Source organism: Gambusia affinis, linkage group LG14 (genome assembly GCF_019740435.1).
Source record: "Gambusia affinis linkage group LG14, SWU_Gaff_1.0, whole genome shotgun sequence".
NCBI lineage: Eukaryota > Metazoa > Chordata > Actinopteri > Cyprinodontiformes > Poeciliidae > Gambusia > Gambusia affinis.
In genome coordinates, this window is record NC_057881.1 from 9,966,163 (window position 1) to 9,980,759 (window position 14,597).

The window sequence follows — 14,597 nt, forward strand, 5'->3', positions numbered from 1 at the left end:
TTCACGCTCCAGTGTGAATGTAGCATTGGTCAGCTGGTTTTACCACTGTATGTGCTGTAGAATGGCAACAAGTGTTGACTTACCATCCAGAAACCACTTATCATAATCTTGTTGGTTGTGCAGGAGGTGCTACTAATGCTTTTCAAAGATAAATGATTATATAATTGCGAATCCGTTTGCAGTTATTTTCACGTGTGAGTAAAACTGTTGAGTGGTGTGATGAGCAGTTTATTTGATTTTAAGAAGAGGCCCTAAAACATCTCAAATAGGCCGAACTGTAAAAACAATTATGTGCAAAAAAGGTTTATGAGCATACTTTCTACAGCAAATAGACTTATCCAAACTTATTCAAGGTTGCATAATAGGTCACCTATAAATTATACAGGACTATTAAATGTTCCTCAGTTTAATATAAACTGTCCCTGGCTGTTTATGATCCAGGCAGTGGGAACATCTCTCCCCGTTCTTTCTGTTGTGCGTGTGTCATCAGAGTCCTGCAGGGGAGGCTATCATCAACTGGCAATGTAGCTCCCTGTCTGGAGGAACGGTGCGCAGGAACAGGGTTGGGCCTGGCAGTGCCTCACCCAGCCTTGTAAGGCAAGACAACCGTGACTTCCCACAAGCTTAGTCACTACTCAGACGCAGTCGATCCGGATCACATCTGCCTGGGAAGAGTCTCAGATTGCTTCGTCTGCTCAGGTAGATATGATAGTGGCTCTTTGAGATAAAGTGTTTTATGGTGGTGTTTTTATGTCTGTGGAGGGAGATGAAAGATTTTTTTTTCTTTTTAAAATTTCAATGGTTTTGTTTTTAAATAGATTTATCTTGAATTTTATGAATCTATCCAGGCTGAGGTGTTTTTTTTGTTTGGTTTTTTTTTTTTTACGTAAAAATAATTTCTATTAATTTTTTTGTCACATGAGTCGTTTTACATGTTGGGCAAAAAATATTTGATATAAAGTTGTTTCAAGTACTGTATGACTTCTCCACCCATTTGTAACTTGTGTAGTCATGTTGCTCAGTCATGACACCAGTGTTTCAGATGTAGCTGGAGATAAATGAACTTTACAGATGTCTGGGAAATCTACTGGTGATGCTACTGTCTGTCGCTGCAAATTATTGGTCCTGTGCATTGATTGAGGCTTTGTGTGGATGACTCCTTGTATAGAGTGTCAATCTTTAAAATGAGGTCATCTCCTAAATGATGAGCAGCTGTAATGGAGAACAGTAGTTTAATAAAATGGGACTGGATGTTATAAAGGGTGCAGATGTTTGTAGTATCTAATGATACAGACATTGAGAAATCAGGGATGTTTGTTATAAAACTCAGTCAGGATGGGCTGATCCTTAGTCTCAAACAATATTAACTATTGTGAAATACTGATTGTCGTTTCCTTAATTGAAAAAAATGATAATTAGGAATTAAAGGTGCAAATATCTCTTTAGTTTAAACTTTGTAACACAGACAGGTAGCATGAGTTGGTAAAAAAAATATATATATATATATGTTCATATATTTACTGAATTTGCTGGTGGTTTTCAAGCGCTGGTTGCAGAATTGTATACGTTTTGCCATTTTGTTCTTGTGTTGTTGAGGACCAAGTGTATCAAGTTAACATTAACTAGTTTAGTCAGGCTTTCTGCTGCAGTGGATCCTGCAGTCAGCTGCTCAACAGACAATCCGTTGTTTAAATGTTAGCTTAATTAGAGTTTTATGTGGTGCTTCTTGAGGTTCAACATCCTGGAGGTTTGTGAACATTTCCTTTATGACTAATTGTGTTTGGGAAATGCTGATTGTTATTTATACTTATATAAAATATGTAGAAAACTTGACTTTTTATCTCATCGTCTGTCCAAACAGACAGATTTTTAAAGCTAAGCTTGACTAACCCCCACCATCTTTCAAACATCAATAGACAAATTCATCTGGATGTCTGTCCACTTTTCAACTGCAGTCGGTGTCTTTCCTGTCCAGATTTTTTTTTTTTTTTCAGGGGGGGTTCATTGTCCATTTTTCATGATCAGAAATATTTCTAGACTTCAGAATTTGTCTTTCTTGTGACTCAAGGGAAACATGTGATCACCTTCTTTCAGCCAGCTGCCTGGCAGTTCTGTTTCTCCCATAACAGAATCCTTTACAATTAGATGCAAAATTTAAAACGGAAAATAATGTCTCTTTTTTTTTTTTTCCCCCAGTTTTACATTAAATTTTGTCAAAATGGTTTTCCTCTTAGCAATTATAGATTTTATTGGACAGACTTACAGATTGCAGTGAGAGTCTTATGAGTCTTGAAGAAAGACACTTTCATTTTTTTTCTAGAAAAAAAAATTAAGAAAGGGGGTTGTTCTTGTGAATGCAGATGAGCTGATGAAGAAAACAAGTCTTTACATTTACACCAGGTGTTCCTAATTCTGAGAGGTATTCCTAATTGCAAAAATCCATAAGTGGGAGTGGAAAAACAAGTTGGAATCTGTAAAGCAGCTGAAGCACTGATCCATTCTCCTGCTCTTTTGTCTGGAATGCTGAAAGCAGGACAGCAGTGAATGAGAACCGACTCCCCCTCAGGGCTCATTGCCACTCAGCTGAAAGGCTAACCCAGATTATTTTCTTCTTCGTTGCTTTCTAAGTTCCTCTGTATCTTTTAAATATATCACTGAAGGAAATTTTAAATAAAAATGTTGCATTGAGTACCATATTTACCCAAAACACAACTTATTCCATGGAAATATGTTTCAGAAATTACAAAAGCAAACAGAAAAACATTCTGATTGAAGATGTAATCCTTCTATTGACCCTTTTCACGTGACGTCACTCTCGTCGAAGCTCGGCCCGCTCCGCCATGACCGACGACCGACCATATGCGCTCCTGTAAAGCCCGTCAAAAACTGCACATCTGGTAGCCTAATATCGCTCTTATTTAGTTGATTTCGCATTAAAAATGGTCACAGGATGCTGCGGGGTCAGCTGCACAAACAGACAAGGATGCAAACCAAACTTGTCATTTTATTGTGTAACTTTTAATGAGGGAAGATACGGCGGCGATGAATAGCAGCTGTCAACTAGAAAATTCCTGAAGAAATTTAACTGGGGCCTGCCAAAGTGTGCCCATCGGTTTGGACCCAGCGTTCTGATGCTAAAAATTTGCATCAATGCTAAAGAAAGCTCCAATGTAATCAATAGCATGTGGAGAATCACAAGAATGTTAAGTAAGCTGGACGTGCAACATTCAGTATGATAAAGTAAGTGCATTAGCTAAAATGAGCAAATATGCTAATGTAAGCATAAATACTTTCAGTAGCATGTGGGGTATCATTAGAATTTTTACTCTCATTTACTTACTCCATTAAGTATACTAAACATGGCTAGTTAGTCTGAAAAATGGGTAATAGCTTATTTAAACTAAAAGGCTAATGCTAACGAACTGCAAGGCAGTTCCCTAACTTGAGAGAAGTAGATAATGCAGAATCATATTAGTGTTAGAACTACAGATATGGCGTTTTTGTAGTCCTATTTATTATCATTAGGTCATAGGTTAATGCTATTGCACTGGCTTGCTCATTAGTTCTAATGAGCCCTGCATTGAACTGTTCAATGTTAATGAACTGCAGGAAGGCAGTTCATTAACATTTACTTCATAATAGAGACAAAGAAAACATTTTAATTGAATAACCCACACACACAACAGATCACAGTTTAAATATATATTGAACATGTGTTAAAAATTTCTACAAGGATTTTACAGGTAAAGTTTACAATGAACTAAAATTACAACATTTAAAGAAAACAATAAATTTGAGAATCTGATGCCTCTGCAATAAAAAATTTTTTAATTTACATGTGTCCTGTCTGGCCATGTGGCACTCAGGGTTGTTGCCTGAGTATCAAGGTGAGGCCCGACAGATTTACTATCACAAGTGAAACATTATGGCTTTGCCATGATGATCCACTTGTTATAAATATAAAACTTTTAGAACTATACACATACATGAAAACATATTTAAAACTATAATCTAATGTGACCCTTCCCTGTAGTGTAGAGGGTACCAAAGTGTTCACAGTTTCTTCCCAGCAGGTCATAGGACACCTCCTGGTCCATGAGGACTTCAGCTCGCTGGATGATCTCACGGACAGGCAGAGGTGTGTGGTTGCCATATTACTTGTTTTGATGCGGTACGAATCGTTTCCCACCACCTCTTTCAGCAGCTGCATGCCTTCCTGCTGAACACAGACTTGACGCTGGAAATGGCGGCTGCCTGGCTCTCATCTGTGTGAGACACCATTTTTAATTATTAAAAGTAAAAGAATGGAGAAATGTTTGTTACAGTGATCAAAACGTCACTGTATTTTGAACCTCATATCTCAAGATAGGAAAAAAAAGCAGTTCTTGTAGCTTATTAAAGCAACTTAAAAGGAAGAAATAGGATTACAATGGTTGTTTTCATTACTAACAATGGAGACAAAAAGATTTGACATTGCTTTGGGATAATATTTAACAAGTATCCCCAATAAGCAGAAACTTTTTTTACATCACACCAAGCTAAAATAAAATAACTAAGTTTGTTTAGTCCATCAGAACCAGAACCGCGATGTTCTCCGTTGTTGAGTCACGCTAAAAATCAATAGAGAAATGACTGCAGGTGCTGCGCTTCAGACCATACTACACTCGAACCAAACCGAATCACACATTAACCTGTTATAGAGAGCAACTTGAGACTGGTAAGGGACGTAAGATGCACTTGGGGAACTATATCATATATCATGACGGCTTGGAATAAATTGGCTAAATCTACAAAACTCCTGTTCCATCAAGCTATCAGGTACGCTATCAGAGCCACAACAAAATATTCCACAGCAGTCAAACTTTTAAAATTGAGCACATTTCTCAAAGAACACATTAAGTCTAAGCAGTTATAATAATACTGTAATCAAATGAAATATTGAAATAGTATATTTTATGGAGAGAGCACAAACACTTCTTACCTTGACCGAAGCAGACTCGGAAGCAGACTCGGAAGCAGAAAGTTCCAGAAGCTTCCACGACTTGGTAGTACGTGGCAGCCAATCAGAGATGGTGCTTTTCCCGCTTCTATGACGTATCCTGCTGCTGACCAGTCAGCTTTGCATAGCAACGATTTTAAAAAATGCAAACATCACAGCTGGCTGGCAACTTCTTCACCTTACGTCACAGGCATAGATACAAGATGGTATGTGTCAACCAATCAGTGATTGACATTTTCCATGTGTATGACATGCTTCAGCTGAAGCATGTCATACACATGGAAATATAAGGAGAGCGATGCTCTCCTTATGCATTGCTATGGGGCAGGCCCCAATAATAATGACTGTCAGAGCTCGGTGTAATCCCGGATTTGTAGCGAACACTTTTGACAAGCTAAGAAGATTAACGTTCATAATTTATAAGTAAGTATGATTAGAAAGATATAAAATATTGCATTATGGCGAAAATGCGTCTAGCCATCCGTAACCATGGAAACAATGCCCCATCGTCATGTAGCCTAGCATGTACGGAAAAAAACTGGTTAGCATATTGTCTTTTTTACATTTTTAAGGCTGCTCCGGTTTAAGGGGAACCGTTGTTTTTGACAAAGTGACATAAATCATGCGGTGTGAATTCATGCAAAATCGGTAATTTGAGCAACACGTCAGGAGGGAGGAAGTACGAGTCGGTTTCTAAGCTAGCCATTTCCAACTGGTGTGAGTATCGCCGAAAATGAGCCTCGGCCAGGTGTGTTACGTTCACGGACAAATTAGCTTGACTCGAACAGGTAGAAACCGTGAATTAACTGGCAAAAACAGCTCGCCAGCTGTTGGAGTATTGAACAGTTGCCCTGTTCAATTCTCCCGATCCTCACTTCCGACGCCCATCATGGCGTCTTAATCACTTCGATTGATTAAGTGACGTAGTTGCAAACTGTCGATATATTACCATTGATACACTGCAAAATTTTGCCAAGAAATTTTGGTCTTACCAAAATACTTTGGTATCTTACTACACTTAAAATAAGAAAACACTAAGTCAAGTAACTTTTTAGCAAGATGTAAAAGCTTGTTTTAAGTCAATAATTCCTTAAAATCGCAGAAAAAGTACTTGTTCCATTGGGAGATTATTTCACATGTAATTTAGGAAAAATGTCTTATTACAAGTGAAATAATAGAACAAGTACTTTTTCTGCAATTGTAAGAAATTACTGTATTTAAACAACCTCCTATATCTTGCTGAAACATCATATGTTAGTTAGTTTTATCTTATTACAAGTTTACCAAGATATTTGTTCTAAAAACTAGACCAAAATTGGCAAAATTTTGTGTTTTTGCTGTGTATTTTTTATAGCCTACTTTTTAGTCCTTAAGAAACTGGCTTTATATAATATTACAAAAATAACACATATTTCATAAGTTGAATGGAATTCTATTTGGAAACAGATTGCAAGATACTTTTTGAATTGCTATATAAACTCTTGAATCATTAAATCAAAAATGATTTAATGATTCATTAAATCATTTTGTTCTGAAGCTTAAAGGAAAAATCAATCATTGTTGTGAAAAATATTTGAACCAATGGGTTTGATGTTATCAGCAAAGCTGTTTTCTTTAAGTTTAATTAACCTGAAGGTTCAATCTCGCCCTGAGAAATGATTTTGTGCAAACATGCACCATCATGTAGAAGGTGGCGTCAGTGGATCTGAGCCTTTGTTCTGCCTTTTTACAGGCTGAGAGAACCGCAGAAATGGAAATGTTCCCTGAGCTGCATGGGCAAGCCCAGAAGGTCAAAGCAGATGTGCATTTGCATATTTATGCCCAGAACAGATACTTAAAACCTTGGAATATATTATGTTTATTTAAGAGATCTGAGTCTGCACTTGCCCATGAAGCAGAGAGAAGACGCGTGTAGAGATCAAAGGAAGTATTTAGCTGTAGCAAAATGTAAGGAAAATTTGTATTGGCGAATTCTGCTATGTTATGCTATACAAACAGAGCTGATGTGGTGTTCTGCACACGTATTAATACCCTTTGAGCTTTTGTTATGTTACAACAGCAAACTCAAATTTATTTTATTAATTTTTATGCGATTGACCAACATACAGTAAATAAATGCAGTGACGTGCAGTGAGGCACTGACCTCTCTACAAATGCATACTATCTAAAATAGAAGCTTCTATTTCTATTTTTACCTTAACTGGAGAATTTTGTTGTTAAAAACTTTTAATTATGTTTTAACATGGTTCAGAGTATGATGATAAGAAAAAATTAGTCTTTTTCTATTATTTGAAGAAAAACTTTGTATGAACTTATCTGTATTTGTATATAGAGTCAATGAGTATCACTAGTTGTATGCAGAGTGTGTCACCAAGACAGGATGCCGCCACCACCATTTGTCACTATGGGGATGCTATGTTCAGGTTAATTTTAGTTTTCTGCAGCATAGATTATTTTGCATGTACATTTTCCATATTTATTGTTTCTGATTTGTGTTTGTTGTATAAAAGTTTAATAAAATACAGTTTGTGGTTGTAACGTGACCAATTATGAAAAGGTAGGAGGTATGAAAGGCCCTGCAATTGTTGAAATTGAAATTGAGCAACCTTGTACAGCTCCACGTGCGAATTTAAAGTTTGAGACATTTGTTGTGTAACTTTAGACGATGTTCTCTGCACATAGGTGGATGTCTAAATATTTCTGACAGTAATCCTGGAGAAACTAATTATGATTTGTTGTGATATTCAGTGTCTTCATTCTCGCTGATGATACAATGTTGATGCTCTTCATTCTTCCATCTGTGGCTCTTTTGTTGTGGTTTGGACTTTGTCTTTCAGTTTTCAGCCTTTATCCATCTGCACCTTAATGTAGATGCTAACATTAAGACATACCAGTAATTTACTAATTTCTACATTAAAATTGTGAATATGTGGGTAATTACCAGTGAGCATGTTTAGTTAACATTCTTAGTGCTTGTGACAAACACCTTTCACTGCACACCGCAGAAGGTTAATGTGCAGTTTGGAGTAGATTACTTATTTCTTTGCACTCTAATCACCTCTCAGGGTGTGTCTGTCCTTGGATCATTTTTGCCTTTAGGACTGAGAAGCTCTCAAAGCTTTTTAGCTCTCGCTTTTTTTAGATCAGGAATGAATCTCGCCCCGCCTGTCAGCACCTCGGAGCTGATGGTTTTTAGGAGCGTAATTATACACGGATACCTGGCTTTCAAGCCAAGCTGTTTAGTTTGCGATTACAATGCAAATCAGAGAACAGGTTGCTGACGTAGAAAACAAGATGTTCTCATGTTTTGCTCTTTGTTTTTTTAAGCCGTGCAGCTCTGCTTGTGTGATTTAGAGCCTTTGGTGGTGCTCCTGGTAAAGCTGTGAGAAAATCCTTAAAGTGCAGTCATCTTTTATTGCAGTAGTTTAATCTCAAACTGAAAAAATAAACTGCATGTATAAAGCAGAGGGAAAAAATCCCATGTGAAGAAATAATAACTGGTGTTTTATACTTTTGCCATTATGGCAACAGAGACGTGAGATTTCTCTTTACCTCTCCTCCTTGTTTTTATTAAGTTTCAAGTTTTGAGCTGACATGACATTAAAAAGTTTTTAACAACCATTCTGTCTTGATTTAATTACCTGTTTTGAATTGTTTTCCTGATAATCCACCGGATTCTTATTTAAAATCTTCTGGTATTTTAGTATTTCTGACATCATCCACTCAAACACAGTTTTCAGTGTATTTAAAAGAGAAACCAGCCCACAGCATCACAAATCCTCCACCATACTTAAGAACAAATGTTTCACACATTCACTTATCATCTAGTACGCTTGACAATGCAAATACTCTTCTTAGAAAATGCTTCTTCTCTTACGACACCAGTCATATGATTTATGTCACTCAATCAAAACTAACAATCCACATCATTTTGGGAGGTTAAAAATGGCATTTATTGGAATTTATTAGAACAATAATAAATCAAAATTATCATAAGAAATTTGTCACAATAAATGATATTATTTATACCCACGTCTACTCTGTATACATCTGCCTTAGATGAACTGTGTGTTCTCCTCTCTTTCCTGTTTTGAAGAATGACTTGGACAAACATGCCTGTGTTTCATCCAGTGATGGGTTTTTAAGATGAGCCAGTAAATGTGTAGTGAACTTTATTCTAACAATCTGAAGCAGTATGCTGTTCTGCTGAAAAGCTAAACGTATTAAAGCGTTTAACAGGAAGATCCAAATCATTTTTACTTGGTACTTTCTGTTTTGGATTTATTATGGCGTGCTGAAAGAACACAAACAAGTTTCCTGATGGCAGATATAGCAAGTAGGAAGCACGATACAGTTTGTGGTTATTCCCAGGAAAGGAGTGGCTAAATATTTGTGACATGTGGCGTTACTAGTTTAAAAAAAAACATTTGTAACAGTCGGTGTTAAGTGATTTTGCTGTTTTACGGCTCTTAACGCTCCATGTAGATGCCGTTTAGGATTAATATCAAAGCAAAGCTGTAATACTTTCGTTAGATCTTGTTACAGAAAGATTCACTGTACAACATTGTTTACTGTACTTCTGCAACAGTGTGTGACTGATTATTTCTGCATTAGACCTGGAAGCGTTTTACGGCTGGGGGACAGTAAATACCATAAGAATGTCTGTGAAAAACATGCTGGTGAGGATTCATGTCGTCTGTTTGCCTAACCAACAGCAGACGCACGATGGTCTGTTGATTTATGCAACATGTTGAATCTCAGAACATGCAATGGTCAGAATCGAAAAAATACATTTCTGACAAAGTGAAAGCAAGAATTTGTACATTTTAAGCTAATTCAAAGGAACAACAAAAACGTACTTCCAATGAAATGAATGAGGAAACGGCAAATATATTCCTTCTCGCACACAAACTCAACTGGAAAACAAATCTGTCAAGAGACTGTAGCTAAAGAATGAGACAAAACAAATGTAAGAAATGGTGAAGGTGTGGATTGCAAATAAAAAAAAAATAGAACAAAGAATAAAACTTTTCATTAATTTAAATAAACATAAATAGGACTGTTTGCTATTTCACCATATTTTAAGATTTGTACAGTCAGTTTAGTGCAAAAGTCTTTTTAGTGCTTTATCTTAACATACTTTAAGATATTACATATAGACTCATTGCCTTTTCAGGCATTTTATAGTTCAAATACTATCAAAATAAAGCATGTCTCTAGAATAATAGACAAGTTAGTAAAGAATAGGTTATAAACTTGACAATCTGCTTTCATTTATTTGGTTGAATTCCTGAAATATACCAAATAAAACAGTTTGACTGACACATTAGCAATCCATTTGCTCACCTTTAACCACACATTGCAAAATATGCTGTCATAACCAATAGACGGTTATTTTTTACCATCTCTTCTAGTTTAAATTAGCTGTTTTTTGGTTAATTTGCCCCCCTTTGTCTGATTCATACTTATGTAATGCCATTCTGTCTCTTCCTGTTTTCATTGTGTACCACCATTGCCCATCTGTTTTCTGCATTAGTTAAGTATTTTCATGAATCATAGAGATTACTCTTTCATTCAAATGCTTAAAACTTCTTATTACTCACTGTTACAAAGGATAAATGATTTGATTTACCTCCAAAGTTGATTAAAAATCAAATGCAGCCTCTGATGTCATACTTTTCTTACTTCAATGGATCATCCTGTTAGAGATTATGAAGGATTATTTCAGTCCCCTCTGAAAGAAACATTTGTTTGCTTTCAGAGGGGACTGAAGGGTCATGTGTGTTTTAAGGATTTTAACCGACATAATTTTTTTAGCTGAGTTTCTTAAACTATTCACTTTATGCAACAAAAAGCTGATTATCTTAATAACGTATCTGTAACAGCCTCATTGAAGGAAGCGCTTACGTGCACATTTCAATGTTCTCTCATTACTTCACTTTACTACACCTTTCCTTTGTAAAATGAAACAAGCAGCAAATTCCTTCACAATGCTCAGAAATAAAAATATGACAAAGTGGCTTTGATTGTGGAGTGATGTCTCCACAGTATCACCTATAAAAGATGAAGGAAAATTTTTGCATAAAGGAACAGGAACAAAAAAATACTTCCACTGAAATGAATGAGGAAACGGCAAATATGTCTTCTCGTGTAAACTAAATACTAAAAAAACAAATCTGTCCTCAACTAATTATAGTTTATAGCTAAAAGATTCAGAGAAAGAAACTAAATGTATAAAAATGGCATAGATATGGATTACAATTTAAAAATGATACATATAAGAATAAAACTTTGTATTAATTTAAAAAAAAAACATAATTAGAACTGTTTGGAAAAATATATTTTTGCAATATTATAAAATATTTACACTCAGTGCAAAAGTATTTTTCAGTCATGTATCTGACTGTGACTGTTTTTATTTCAGGGAATTCACCTTGATATATTACTCAAACGTGCATTTAACAAATAAAACACAGTTGGATCAACACTGTTTGGTCTTCCACTTTCCTTTCTTTTAAGCTCAGTATGCTGTGTGTGCTGCATGTCTTTATGCAGATTGCTCTTCTAGACAAATATTCAAAACTTTGCACCCTGTTTCCACCTATTTTTGTTGTTCTCCACTTTTTCACTGATCCGAGAAATCTACGCTGACTTAGACCTCTAATCAAACCAAAATCACTCCAGACAACCTCTTGCTAGTTATAGATAACTAGAGCAAATAAAAGTCGCAATGTGATTTCAATGCAGCTTCAGTTTGGTTGTGGAGTCACTCAGCCACATTTTTTATTTTAATCCAAGTCCAAACCTCTGTCTTGCTATCCTCCCACTTTCAACACACTTGAATCAAACAAATAGTTAAAGTCTTTAAACAGCAGGCAGCTGTGCTAATAAGCCATTTATTTGATTCAAGTGTGTTGGAGATGGGATTCATCTAAAGGTTGCAGGATATTAACTCTCTTGGACTAAACTTTGCTTTTTCTGCTCTAAACTATGACTAAAACAAGAATTAGTATTTTTAATCTAAACTAAATATGCAGTTTGAAAAATGGTCATGAAAGTTTGAGTAAGAATTGACGAGTAGTTGGCAGAAATTGTCACATGGCATGGTGGTGGCAGCATCATGCTGTGGAGATGAGAGGTTTTTTTTCCCCAGCATGAGAGGAAAGAGTCAGATTACCTTGAAACCAAAAGAATACTTTTTTGTTTGTTTTTTGTCATTCCGTTTTTGGTAAAAAACCAAAAGAGAAACAAACTGCTACATTAATGATGATTTAAAACTTTCTAGACTTCTGTTTAAAGTATTTTTTGTTAACCTGCGAGCTTTGCTATATGAATAAAATCGACTCTCAGTCCGTATCCACAGGCCTCAACGTACAGACTGATCAAGAATTTCCTGTCTGTTCACTGAAAATGCTGCTTCTAGTATTTTCACAAACATTTCAAATGAAGCGTTGCATGGCAAACATTTTTATTGTTATTTGTTGTTGTTGCCAAGGAGACAAAGCCGAGTGGAGAGTGACTAATCTGGGGGTTTTGGAGCGTTTTGTATTTTTAGCCCCAGCTGCACTGGACTGGTTAGATTTTCTCCAGCTAGCTGACCACAAACCCTGAGTGGAAAAGTCTCCTCACTGTGGGTTGCTTAGATTTCAAGTGTGATTGTAGGACTTGCATAGAGGAACTTCAGTGATGGGGAAGTTTTATGACTTAAAACCGCCCCCTTTCTCTCTCTGCTCTGCTTTCCACTTTCATTTTGACCTCCTCTTCTTTCCCTTCATCAATCTTTTGCCCCCCTCAACGTGCCACTTAGTCATCCACCTCCTCTTATTGTCTCATCTTTCATTCCAGGATCTCCGCAGGACGCTCAGACTTCCCTTACAGGACCAGGACCAAGTAGGATACATCTCAGAGCGGCACAGCAGCAAGGTACAATCTCAGAGTGGAAAACGCAGGATCGTTTACTGAGACGACAGAGGCGGAGATCAGAGGGATAATTTACCTCTTCTTTTTTTCTTCTTCTTCTTTTTCCCACCTTGGAGTGTAGGAGAGCAGCGTAGCCGTTGTGCTGCCTCAGAAACCCAGCGAACAGAAACAAAGAGCTGCACTCATCACTCCCACAGAAGAAAAGGTAGAAGTCATTAAAGTATGTGTTCTGGTTCAGTTGAACTGAAGTGGCGTTGAGCTTTTCCAGTGTGTGTTTCATAGTTGTGTTTTGTGTTTTAAGGTTTACCTCGGAGCTCATTCAGAGGCAGTGCAGAGTGTCAGGATGCTGACAGACGAAGTGTCTCAGATTCAGGAGGTCCGAGCTCAGCTGCTGGGGCTTAAAGCATTGAATTACTTGTGCAGAGTTCAAATGAAAGCCTTTATGATTTCTGTGCAGAGTGAACATATTTTTAAAGCTTTATTTGTTTTTGTTTGTAGGTGCGGTACTGCCTGAAGACTCTGAGACAGCAGATGGCTGCCAGACAAAATAGCAACTTCAACAAGGTAGATTCCTACGTTTAACTCTTAAAGAAAATGTCGTACTGAATCAGCCAACAGTTCGGGTTTTATTCAGTGTCATATTTTTTTTCTTACTGAAGGATCAACTGTTTTATATCTGTGCGTCTGACAAGTGAATTTGATGCTTTATTTGATTTGGGGGGAAACTGGAAAAAATGTACAAAGAGATGTGAACATGTAAAGGCAAGAAATGCATGAGGAATTAATTAAAAAATGAACAAGAATTTGCAACCAAATCAACAATGGAAAGTGATGAAATGTAAATAAAATATTCCAAATCTTTTTATTTTTGTCTTTATCATTAAAACGTGGATGTTCTTTGATGTTGGAGAGTCTAAAATATGAAAGAAAAATTTTAAAATGAACCACAAGTTTAGGACTCACGATCTCAATAAACATTCAAGTTTTTAAGGGGATTTTTTGGGGGGGGTTTTTTTTTTTGCAAGTTTAAGACTTGAGTCCTAATAGTTTTGGCTTTAAGGAAAGATGATTACAAAGAGCAAATCCAGAGAGTTCAATTAGAAAAAGATCTTAAAAAAAATTATTTTAAAAAAAGACTTGACCTCTATAAAGTTTCTGATATGAGCTGTCTATAAATAAAAAAACAAATGCAATTATTTTCAAATGAATTTTTTTCTTGGAGGAATTTTTTATATATTTTTTTTTATTTAAGTTTAGTTGTGTAAGTGCTATTAAACTCTGCATAAAGTTTCATAGCACTTTATGCAGAGTGCTATCATGTATAAACATGATTAACTTTGCTTTTGTAGCTCTAAATGTTTCTGTTTTTAACTTGATTTAATATTAACTTTGCACAGCTCTCTCCAGCATAGTTATTTGTTTGTCCTCATTGCACAACATGTTAAAAATTCTTCCAGATGAGCTGCAGGCGGAGCAGCAAAGCATCTGGACTCATTTTCTGCTGCTGTTATATGTGCAGAGTGGTTTGGTTTTGTAAGACTTTACATAGGCTCCACATATCTGTGCTATGAACATGTTGTTCCTTGTTATACCTGTGGAAATTTCCTTTCTCCTTCTGTAATGCAAAGACACACAAAGTGATTTCTAATCATGATTAGTCCAGAGCAGAAAGTAGCAG

General features: G+C 36.2%; 1 protein-coding gene across 6 annotated transcripts in view; it reads left to right on the forward strand.

Annotated features, from left to right (window-relative positions):
* tuft1b (tuftelin 1b) overlaps positions 1-14,597 on the forward strand; it is a 31,795-nt gene that overhangs the window by 8,758 nt on the left and 8,440 nt on the right. For 4 of the 6 annotated variants that reach the window (XM_044137578.1, XM_044137582.1, XM_044137580.1 and 1 more), the window contains 4 exons: positions 12,845-12,922; positions 13,041-13,139; positions 13,221-13,295; positions 13,418-13,483. In XM_044137578.1, the coding sequence (XP_043993513.1) occupies positions 12,845-12,922; positions 13,041-13,139; positions 13,221-13,295; positions 13,418-13,483 (318 nt within the window). The remainder of the gene's footprint in view (positions 1-12,844; positions 12,923-13,040; positions 13,140-13,220; positions 13,296-13,417; positions 13,484-14,597) is intronic. The other 2 variants (XM_044137579.1, XM_044137583.1) reach the window with 1 other exon arrangement.